The sequence below is a fragment of the Protopterus annectens genome, chromosome 8.part1 (assembly GCF_019279795.1).
Source record: "Protopterus annectens isolate FY-2018-M chromosome 8.part1, PAN1.0, whole genome shotgun sequence".
Lineage (NCBI taxonomy): Eukaryota > Metazoa > Chordata > Ceratodontiformes > Protopteridae > Protopterus > Protopterus annectens.
In genome coordinates, this window is record NC_056742.1 from 282377016 (window position 1) to 282389515 (window position 12500).

Consider the following 12500-nt stretch of genomic DNA (forward strand, 5'->3'; position numbering starts at 1 on the left):
ACCCCTTATATGAAAAAATACTGTGCCCATTAGTTTGTTGTGCCTCTGTCTAGCAGTGACACAGAGATGATTCCCGGGGTAAACCTACGATCTCCCATCCACAGGTCTAGATTTCTCTTGAACAGAGTCAGCGAGGTGCTCTGCCTCACATGGACCGGGATTTTATTCCACAGCATAGGGAGTCTCTGAGTGATAAATCTATCCCTCCAGCACGTCCTATTTATATCCGTGCTAAGGTTTAAGGTTTAAGGAAGTGATGTATAATGTTTGCAACTACAGTTGTTTCAAGGGTGTCTGTGATGTAAACTGTTTGCAACTAAAGTGGTATCATTTTATATGTTTTTCCATTTATATAAATGTAAGATTGTCTTTGTCATATGTAAAAACTTAATAAAGATGTTTGGGGAAAAAAGAAGGAGTACAAATTCATCAGAAAATCAGAATACAGTCTCACATTTTTTTATTGGCCTAAAAATGGCCCCCCCCCCATCCTGCACCTTACTGGCCCATTCATTCTTCTGATGCAGGGTAACAGCCAGGCCCATTAATTCCCCAGACAGCAAAACAGCGTAGGACCCATTCGTGACAACATCCCTCAAAGACCCCTTGCAGTTGAGAGATTGGGAGGATGTCCCAGTCCCTCACACATCATGCAGGTCCCACCTGCCAAGCCTAACCCTGCCTTGTGGTGTGTGGTGGTTCTATTTGCTGTTGATTCCATTCAAGCTTTCACTTTTCCCCAGTTTACATGTAGAGTAAAACGTAAAAAGTCATGGACATTCAGAAGTCATACAGCTTAAACACTGGATGCCCTTAAGGGGTCATTTGCATACATCCCATGGGCCTCTATTACAGAGTGAAAACTCTATCTTGGCTAGGTTTTTCATGTAGTTTTTACCAGTTTATGTGTAGTACATATCCACCTTGATCCAACACCTACTTCTGGGTTTCCAAGCACTCCTGTACAGCCAAGCATTCCAGCAGAGCAGAAGCATTTCCATATCCCAGCTATTCCAATGCCAGAGCCGTTAATCAAAATAAGAAAATTTGGGTAACAGTCAAAGCTTTATCCCTGTATGTCACAGGCATGGTGCTGAAGTCTCCTATTTTGAATGCCAGTCAGCTGGAGTGCTAAATTTAACACCAAAGTCTTACGGCCTTTGTTGAAGACTGGGATAGTAAATTATGTTCAAAACAGGATCAGACAAAATGTTGTTAATGTACCCCCTCCAGGTATGAATCGATGAAGACTTGCAATGTGCTCGGATCATTGCCCAGGTGCTCGTAGGCTTCTCAGTGGTAGACATTAATATAGGAGGGCATAAGGAACAGTCAACGTAGAAGGAAGAGTGAGCAGTGGACCAGAGATTATGAAAGACTAAAAACTGAAAGAAAAAAAATGTGCAGTGTGTATAGGACCGTGTTTCTCAATAGCCTTTTCAAGTGCCTTAGCTAGTTTGTCCTAATGCTACCCGGTTACTATTGTCTGATCATTTGCCAGGTGAAGCCGCCATTTCTAGGGCAGCTGACTTTCACAGCAACAAAACAGAGCTACACAACAAATGGCAGTGTGATCATACTAGAAAACCAAAAGGCTTATGTTTACTAATGCATTCATTAAATACATTTTCCTCTTCTCTGCTGCTCTATCCCCTTCCCCCATCCTTAAAATCAGGTCAAACAAAGAATGAAGCAAAGGAAAGGTTTCCACTACTAAAAGTAGTGGAGATGTTCAGCAAGGTTCCTTGGTGCACACTTGTTCTGAAAGAGCTGCTTAATGCACAGCTCTACTCCTTCCAGCTGGGACATTAAATGTTCCCACAAAAATGGCAAGGATTCATGTTCATTATTGTAGGCAAATCAAATGGTCACCTTGCCTTTACACAGCAAGATAGGCCTTCTTTAATGGTTAGAAAAATATAAAAGTTTTTACATAGTTATTAAACCAAATTTTACAAGTGCCAAGGTTACCTTGTATTCCAACATTTCAACTCGGTACTTTAGGGGGGAAAAAAAAAGTGATACCCACCTGTCGGAAGACAATATCTGTGTCTGTGCAGTACCTTTGTTGTTGTTCTCCACCCTGTAGTACAATGTAAGCATTTTTGGGGACATCTGGATTCTTTTTTAGTCTTTCACATAGCCTTCGCCGATTTAGGGCAAATAGTTTCATAGGAACCTTCAAAGTTTCCTTGCCCAGCCAAAACTCAGCACTATGGTTAAATATAAAAAAAAATATCATTTTTCAACAAAAACACAAAAGTCAGTTTTAAACAACACGTCAGAAATATTAATTTTGGCCAACAAAATGCCTTATTCTGTTAAAGCATTAAGAAAGCAAGCAAAAAATGGGGGGGGGGGGGGCACTTTTCACTGCCCAGGGAGACTGCTGACAAACTGAACATAAAGCTTCTCCACTGAAGGTTTCACCTATACAAATTATACCTCTTAGCAGTCATATTTTACACTGAAAGGGACAAGACTCCATGGAGAGAAGCAGATCTTTTGCACCCAGCTGCAAACACCACCTATAGGTTAGTTACATAAAAAAAAAAGTTCCATGCGCTGCAAGAAACATATTCATTGTGCTACTTATTTAGAAATGTTATGGTTCTTATTTGAAGGAACTAAGACCACTATTCAGACAACAATCTTCTTGTTTTGCAGGAACACTGATTTGTTTAAAATCATTACACTAAACTATTGAAAAAAAAAACACTAAAACAAAGCTCAAACAAAACTCGCACCTGTACATCTCTGCTCCTAGTGATCACAGCCCTGTCATTATCAAATATGATGTCACTCTCACCTTGGTCAGTTTTGAGAAAAAACCCTTTACCCATTCAACTGAACTCATTCAATTTATTAGCATTATAAAACGAGAGGCTATGACACAATTCAAAATAAATTACTACCTACCCTCTTCTAACCATTCTTTTTAATTTTCCTCAAATTTATTAGCTCCTAAAGCCTGTACCATCGCTTTTGCCAGTACTCGCAGTGAGTATTGGCCAAGAAAGCTTCATGCTCACTTTCCTGGTTTGCTACAACATTGCCCATGTTGTCCAACTGGTAGATAAGAGACCCATCAGAAATAAGTCCTGGAAGGTCTGCAGTGAAGAGCAAGAGGTCTGTCCTTTTCAGGACAAGGATGTGTACAAAAGCCTCTTTGGGCAACCATGAGCCTTGAGCTGTCTGCCTGAAGTGTCCCCTACTGAAGGGCAAATGCATCCATGGTTACTATTCCCTGTGGAGTCTGCAGCAGGAAGAAGTTCCCCAGATGAATACTAAGGTTTCAACCATCAAGAGAGAGAAGAGAAACAACTCTTAACAACTGCTTTGGAAAGGAGACAACTCTCTGTAGAACTCTCATGTGAAACATGTCATGAGGAACTACAAACTGATGTCACCATCAACCCACAGACTCTGAAATGCGTTTGCTATCAGCTGAGGAGACAAAAGAAGCAGACAGAATGAAGTCCGACAGGGAGCCAGTGAAGGAAATGCTAATGAAAGGCAGAACTTGCATTGGGAGGGGACAGGATTTTGTAAGATCAGTGACACCCCAAGGGAGTGCTTCTAAGGCAGTATGTAGATACGGAAATATTTTGGACAGATGTAGTCTCAAGTAATCTCTATTAACAGATATGCATTTGAGGAACACAGTGGAGGACAAAAGTGAGCCCAAACAAATTAATCCTAAATAGAATTACAAACTTCCTGGATATTCTTTTGAGTATATTTTTGTGGAGGCAAGTGTCCTAGATGTCTAAACAGAACATGTAATCCCCTCTGAATAGGCATGACAGAAGAGACTGTATCATGACCATGTGAAAGACTGTTTGGGAATGTACATCTTTAAGCCACTGACATCTATAATTTGCTTGCTATTCCTTGCCTTTTGGAATACTAAAAGCACTTAGATTAATATCTAGCTCTCTCCTGTTCAGTGAGATCTCATGGAAGGTGCGACAGCCCTCCTGTGCGTCAGTGATCAAGCAGCCTCAATCCTCACCACTGACACTGGTGGGGAACGTTCATTTTGAGAAAAATATACACACACAGTATTTTCAGATGCAGTCCTCTGCACCAAGGACAATTGCCATTAAGAGCACACACAGAGAATGCACACCAGTCCTGGGGCTGGGCTTTCTCTCGAGGCCCCAAATAAGACTTCCCAGTGACCACTATAGAGCTGGGTTCCTAGCCAGCTGTACCAAGCCAAGTACTCCACCACCCTCTCTGTGAAATCACTGCTCTCTGTGTCCCTGTTCAAAGTAGCTGTCACACATACTCTGACATTTGATTTTCATAAAACAATTCCAACACTTCCACCCTTCCTGCAGAAACTAACAAGCCATTCTCTGGAACCACAGGGTAGAAATTAGTTCACTACTAAGGACAAGACAGCAGGATCCTAGCCCCAGGCTTTTCATAGACATTGGGGTCTCTGGCTGCATTTAGACCTGCGAGATAAAATATTTGTGGCCTAAACCAAATCATTTAATTTCAGGTTATTTTTCTTAAGATTAACTGGGCTGAGCTTAACCCCTTCCCTTTTCTTCAGTATCCTCTTAAAATATATACATTTCATCAGTTAAAACAATACAGTCCCGACATGTATGCATATTTCTTTCCTGCCCAGCAGGACCCACTGTTTATACATTTGGCATCTGTACAAATCAGTTTGATATTGAAATGACATAATTCTTTACCAAACTCTAGCTAGCTATGCCGGGCATATTTTACATATGAACTGCCTTACTCCCAGCTGTCAATACCTCACATCATTACAGAAGATACCTTTCTTCAAGCAACTTGGAAACCTGCTTTGCCATATTCACTGACAGGGTATGACATCAAATAAAGGGAGGATGGAAGCAAAGGTGGAAAAAAAAAAAAAGGGATGTGAGTATCCACAGGAAGTTAACTCCCATGATTACCGTTTCTCTGTAGATATTTCTCCAGGCTCATGCATAGAGAATGAACTTGGAGACAACTGAACAGAGTGTAGAATGCTGTGAATCACCCTGAAGCTGGCTGCAGCCTCTGATAAGTCACAAGAGACATTAGCTCTTAAGCTCATGGAGTACAGATGGGAACAAGTGACCACAGTCAAATACCTCTTGTTACTAGGGGTGTGAGGTTATCTGAATTTACATCTAGAGCAGTGCTGAAGAGGAGGCGGCCACGGTGGTGCAGTGGTTAGCATTGCTGCCTCACAGCAAGAGGTTCTCCGGTTCTATTCTCGGCTGGGGTGCCTTCTGTACGGAGTCTGCATGTCCTCCCTGTGGTCGCATGGGTTTCCTCCAGGTGCTCCGGTTTCCTCCCACATCCCAAAGACATGCTGCAGGTGGATTGGACACTCTAAATTGGCCCTAGGTGTGAGTGTGTGCATGTGTGTGCCTTCTGTGGAAGGTTGGGCGCCGGGCTGGCAACTCAACACTGTAAAACTCCACTGCCAATCATGAGCGGACAGGTGATCCGCTGTGGTGACCCCTAAATCGGGAAAAGCCGAAAGTAGTAGTAGTAGTAGTGCAGAAGACAGGGAAAAAAGGAATGGAAACTGTGCTCTAGTATAGACAGATTAGCACTGCCATGAATAACCATTGTCACACAGGAGAAAAGATATCAGAAAAATCTCGTTTCCACTAAATGAAGAGTCTTGCAGAGAACAACACTGAAGGGGAATAAAGGGGCTGGGGATCCTACATCATAGTGTTGCAAAGTATAGAAAGAGAATGTGGCAGTATTCCTTTGCTGCACCACCACCATGAGAGATGAGCTGTAGCACGACAGGAAGAGGAAGAGTCTCCTTGCTACAGCTAAGAAGGAACAGAGGAGATACGGTAGAAATTCCTAACTATCATTTAGCAAGAACAGTAGCGGGAGCAGTCACTGTGGAGAGAAGAAAGTAGTGTTGATGTTCCCTTACTACCACCAATGGTAGGGAATTACTGTTGGTAAATTGAGGTGAAAGAAGGGGGCAGATGATAGGAGAGAGATATTATAAAGAGCTCCTTTGCAGCCACAAATGGGAGAGAACTGGCGGGAGCAAGACATTTCTTTGCTGGACCATGACTGAGAAATGGAGGGAGGTGCATGTGAAAATAATTGTACTGTGAACTATTGATCTGGATTATAAAAAAGAGATGAAGATAAAATCTTATGGACGCAATGGAGAAGGAGTTGACAGCAACACACAAAAGGAACAGTAGAATGCATTTATTGTACAGTATCAGTGGGATGTCACTTATGCAAATAGTGTGTGTGAGATGAGACGTGAGAGGGAGTGACTAGACAGGGGCAGAGACAGTAAGTGGAAGGGTGCTTATGGAGTTGGGAGATGAGGTGGAGTTTATCAATTACAAGGAAATGATGCACTGGTGGGAGGGTATGGTGATAGGTTAAAGAAGTGAAGCATAGTGAGGCATGTGGTTCCCCCCTCAGCTTCCAGCAACAATAAAAAAACAATCTTTTGCAGGGCTACTCAAGCAGACACCCATATGTTTCAATGAGCAGGTAAGCCAACCATGCATATTAGAATGTATCAAAAGAGAGGTAAATTTGCCTAGGAGGGTCATGACTAGTACATTGGTTCGTGTGTGCATACTAGGCTAATGACCACAAGGGCCCTTATAAGCCTAGCCATGCAACAAAAATGTAACCAAAATTTGATTTATTTAGGGGACAATTTACGGACTGCCTCTATCCATCAGAGATAAGCGCCAGACCAGGAGATAGTTTTCTATTACTCATCCATTGGTTCAAGCTTTGCTTAAATAGGAATAGTGAGGAACTCTGCTTCAAATGGATGGGGAGCCTGTTCCAGAGAATGAGAACTTTTTGAGAAACATCTCCGTCTCTCCATCATATTCTATTTACATTGCAAGCAGAATTTAGGTCTTTTAATCTACTACTTCTGATGCTATTTGTTTTGCGGATTGCAAAAGGTTTATCAAAACAGGGCCCAGGAATGCCTTGTGTACCAGGAAAATATTAACTCTCAGAAGTCTGTCGTTTGCCTTTCGGCTTTTTCCCGGTAAGGGGTCGCCCCAGCAGAACTCCGGTCCGCTAATGATTGGCAGTAGATTTTTTTTTTTTTTGAAATGCCGAGGTGCCAGCTTGACGCCCAACCTTCAAAGAAGGCATGCCCATTTACACACGCATGTCTTTCGAACGCTACCCAACCGCAGAGAGGACATGCACAGAAGGCACTCCCAAGCCAAGCCGAGAATCGAACGGGAGAACCTCTTGCTGTGAGGTAACAACGCTACCGCTGTACCACCGCTGCATAAAGTCTGTATGATACTGAATAAAGAGATAAAGCTTTCAGGTGATCAGTGTAAGATGTTGTGTTTATTTCCTATATTCATTTTGTATGGAACCTCTGTGGATGTTCCGTTGCTGCATGTGTTTGGTCTGGTACATACCAAAGGGGTTATTAGACTGTATGATGGGTCTGATAAGGATCAAGTACAATGGTATATGATGACCTTTTTGGACCTAGATACCATGCCCTTGCTTATAAGCTCAGCAACATAGGATTTTCTTACTGCCTTGGACACATGTTGGTTGAAGGCTAGGTTACTATCTAGATGAGTTCCCAGATCCCCAACTAATAAATCAACTTGAGTTTTAAGCCATGGATTTGGCACCAAGTGTTTGCCTGCGTTAGAACTTCCTGATGGGTGCTCCCATCTTGGGAAGGATACAACTACCACACCCAGTTTGCAATTATCTGCAAACTTGGTTAGAAAGGAGGTCTTTGATATTGGCTTTGATATCCAAAAAGGAGATACCAAAGAGGAGTAAGCTTGACACATAGCCATGGAGGACTTCACTGGTGACCGGCCTCTCTGTGGATTCTAACCTCCAGGGTCCTATCAGAGAGCTAGCTAGCTATCCAGAGTATTATAAAGGGGCTATGACCCAGTTTCACAAGTTTGTCGCCAATGCCCAAGAAAGGTTTTGTATCAATGCTTTAGCCATACCTAGGCATGCAGTATACACTTGCTCATAAGATTAGCTAGCCTTCTGAGAGCCAGAAAAAATAAAAAAAAGCCTATGCCCTAATGTAAAATGTCAGCAGAGTACATTAATCAAATGCTTCTCAGAATTTTAAATGACTGTACACGGACAAAGCTATTTTAGTTGTAAAGGGAAGTGTACAGTGCTGATTTTTAAATTATTTTGTGTGGGGGCAACATCACTTTCATTTCCAAGGAGAAACATCTAGGCTAAATGGGCTCTAGCAGGTACTTAAAATGGTTTCTAGCTTAAAAAGAGTTGCCATGGAAAGCTAGCTGTTTTTACACATAGCCTGCTTGTACTGAATTCTGTATTTTTGACAGGAAATTTGAACTACTAAAAACTGTAAAATATCAGCCCCAATACCTACTGAACAACCAGCACCTAAGGAATCTGGATCTCTCTGTCCGTATGTGTGTTTATGTATGTATATATATATATATATATATATATATATATATATATATATATATATATATGTGTGTGTGTGTGTGTGTGTGTCCGCGTGTGTGTGCGTCTAGTGGATGCCTTTACATCACAGCATCAGATTCACAAAGAGTAAAACAAGAAAGAGTCATAATCATAAATGAGAGTTCACCATGCAACAAGTCTGGTTAAGGTATGAAGCGGAGAAGCAACAATAATGTACTCTGCATAACACAGCAGGGATTCAACAAATGCAAGTACTTACATGAAAGACTAACATGGCCATTACAGGGACTGGGGCTGTATTACCTACACAAATATTCATATAATACATATACTGAAATGGTTAGGCTGCAGAGGGTCTCTATTAGATCTACCTATGAATTAATGCAGTCTGCGACGTCCAGATAATATCCCACTGAAATGCCACCAAGTAAAGCGATGTCCAGACAATATCCAACTGGACTACCAACAATAAGTAACGTCCCCTACTATCCTGGGTCAGTTACTAAGAAGCTTCAATTCTCACTATGGACTCCAATGTGAGACTGTCACTTAAACAGAAGTAGTATTTCACAATTTCCCCCTAAAAGCACAACAGGAACAGACTCTAACCTGGGACTGGACTGTATACCTCTATCCACTCCTAACATAACTCCTTATTACATACTTCAGAGCAATGTGTCCCAGTTTAAGACCTCTGATACACTCACGTAAATTAAATCTCACATATCCAGACACTTCTGGGAAAGCCCAACACAGACTTCCAGCTATGTCCCTTCCCCAAAATAACACTGTAATGTTGCCACCAATCAGAGTGTCTTCATGCCCCTTTAAAGGGGTGTCCAAGTGTGAAAATTAAATATGAAAACAAATAGTAGCAAATGACTTAAGCAGCCAGGCTTTCTGAGTAGCCTGGGAAGTTATCAAGGCAAGTATAAGCACTCTCTAATCACTAAAGAATACACTGATTGACCAGCCACAATATAAAAGTTAATACAAATATTTAATAATGAGCAAAATTATTAAAAATATAAAACAGAATTTTCCAATAAACAAACAGAACTCAAACACCAGGAAAATGAGGTCAATACTGAAGGTTAGAAATCCAACATTTAGAAAAACTCTGATCTAATGGATTAGTTATAGTTTTCTATCTGACTAAAGAACACTGTCCCTGATCTAAACTAAATTACTACAACGGAGCAAAGTCAGGCTTACAGTTCTTGGTGATCCCTTCTGGGTATCCACTGCACAGAGCATCTGTGAATTGCAACTGGCTGTTATAACTGACAAATGTAACTGTCTTCAGCAGGCTGTTTTACAGACTAGCCTGTCAACTGTTCCAGTTCTAATTTTCATTTCTTGTTTTGAAAAATCAACCAACAGCTGTTTTCTAACCATTCCTTCCTGTCTTTCAGTTTCTGATAGTAACACATAGCAACACTCAACATTCAGATGACATCGACTGCTGATCAGCTGAATCTGAGACAGTTTGCCTTTAGAATATTTCTTCACAAACATGCACAGTTAAATGTAAAAGAACATGAAGTCTTTAAAACATTCTGTACAAACAGATCATACATTGGTTTACTATCATAACATTGAAGATGCGATCGTAAACCTATCATATTTGTGATTCGCATCTCCGAAGTTCACAACAGTAAACAGTTTGTAATGCCGAAAGTACTGCAAGTCAAATTCAACTTAGTTGCAGTACGAAAGCTACAACAGCAAGCAGTATAGCCTACACCCATACTACCAACACTAGTAGGTTTTGCACCCCCACACACCATGCCACCATGCAGAGGTCGCACTACAATGGGGAGTAGGGTAATTCCCAATCCCCACTGAAATGCGAATGGACCTTACCGCATTCACGTCACTGATGACAGCTGTGCAAATGCACTTTGCATTCTGATAAAAGGACTCCCTCGCACTTATGCAGGTTAGACGAAACAGAATCGCCTGTTAGTCGGCATTCCGAATTTCTTCTAACTCGCACTCAAGACTCTTAATAGTAAACCCATAAATCACCATGTATGAACCTATTTACAACATCATAGCTAGTCATGCTGACATACAATACACAGGTCAATCCGAAATTATATACAAAACTTCAGCCAAACATGCTAGCACAAATAATAGTGTCTAATTTTCTTCTCATTGTCCAAGTCAGTTTAAGTGGTAACATGGCATTTTTCCCAGTTGGATCAACAGAGAATCAGTACACATATTCATAAGGTCCAAATAATATTAAACACCTCTACAACACAATGCACGTGCTGAGAGCCTTCCTTAATATGCTCAAACTAGAATATCAGGTTTACATCCATCACAATAAAGGTTCACGAAAACTGGATACATCACTGTTTCATTTTTGAATTATTAGGTGGCAATACTATACCCTATTGTAGTTAAAATGTACTTCTGCATATGGAAATAAGTTACAGTATCAAAAACTGTACAAGGAAATGTGCTTGTACTCAACAATAACAGTAGTGAAAACAGTTAAAAAGAATCTAAAAACTACAATGCATTAACTCTGTGACAAGTGACATTTTAAGGTAGTTGATACTGCTCAGAATCACGAATATGAATGTCATTGTGTGATTTCTATACACTAATTAAAGAGGTTGCTATTTCATTGTCCACACCATTAGCCTCACCAGATCCTTGATTATCCACACCTATTTCTAGTCTTAGAGACATCCATGCACAACATTTCCTCTTCTCAGTTCATATCTGTGATGTAGCAATAACCCCCAAAAGTATCAAAATGGTCACTTTCCTCTCCTCAGACTTCAACTCCTTAGCTACAATCCTCCATGACTGTGCTTATAACCATTCTTCCCTCTTATTGAGTCTCAGCTAACTTCAAACCCTAGATTTTTCGCCACTGATCTTTGTAGAGCTGTGTTAAAAACTCATTAAAGTGAGAAAACTGTATCCACAAGTCTCTCAGCATCCAATTCTACTGATCTTACAATGTTACAAAACTGCAACAGATCCACTTTCCTGGATACTTAAAACAAGATCTATAAATTGGGGACTTTTCCAGCTCCCTGGTCCCAATATTCCTTTTTCTGTGAATTGCTCTGTATCACACCTTGATTCTGTATTTGAATTTATGCATTCATTCTACACATGTACATATTATGCTTTTAGATTTGATAAAAATACAGTACATTTAGGAAACTTGCAGGGTTCTGCTTACTTTGCTCTCACTATTGATTTATCTCCCCAGCATGCACTGCTTTTTCATAAACTGTGATTTGTATGATTAGTTTATTGTTACATTTCTTTTAGTTACATAACATGTTTCCAGCTTAGACAATGTGACAACAATGAATTTTCTTGTTTGCTCTTCGACAACTACAGAATAATGTTTGTGCAGTCAGCTGCATCAAAAAGAACTTTAAATCTTCTGAAATTAAATTTTTTATGTTTTACAGATTTGAAAGCTGCATACTAATGTTGCCTGGTGTACTTCAATGTCTCCCCTCCTCAAATCATCACAAGGAAGAATTTTACTCTTAGATTCTTGCTGTGAGCTGTGGCAGTCATTCTGTCATTATCATTTACCTACCTTCCAAAGTGAAACCATAAAAAATAGAAAAACTTAAAAGCACAGTCCAAACAAATATTTCATATACGGTTATTCAAGCTATACTGCAGTTTGTCAGAACAGCACATTTACTTTGAAAGTATACACATTCCTTATTGCACACTATTTCTTTCAAAACAAATCAGCATTACTATGATCAATTTAATTAAAAAAATCCTAATTTCAAATTCATACTTTCAAAGCTTCATATATTAACTGGTTTCTATAGGAATCTGAAACGTATAAAATTAAGCAATGTGTCACTATATGGTGTGCCTCATATCCAGCACCTCATTATACAAGGACACTCTTTAGATATTCCTTACACATTTAACATCTGCACCACCATGGTACTCCCCAGAGGTTCATGACAATACATTTTCCAGAATGAGACGCATCATACTAATTGACATTTCATTTTTTCATTTTAAGTAAT

At 40.3% G+C, this 12500-nt stretch overlaps 1 protein-coding gene across 1 annotated transcript in view; it reads right to left on the minus strand.

Annotated features, from left to right (window-relative positions):
* Positions 1 to 12500, minus strand: part of PEPD (peptidase D) — a 699082-nt gene that overhangs the window by 637877 nt on the left and 48705 nt on the right. Inside the window, exon 2 of the mRNA XM_044081883.1 lies at positions 2030 to 2213. Within this exon, the coding sequence (XP_043937818.1) occupies positions 2030 to 2213 (184 nt within the window). The remainder of the gene's footprint in view (positions 1 to 2029; positions 2214 to 12500) is intronic.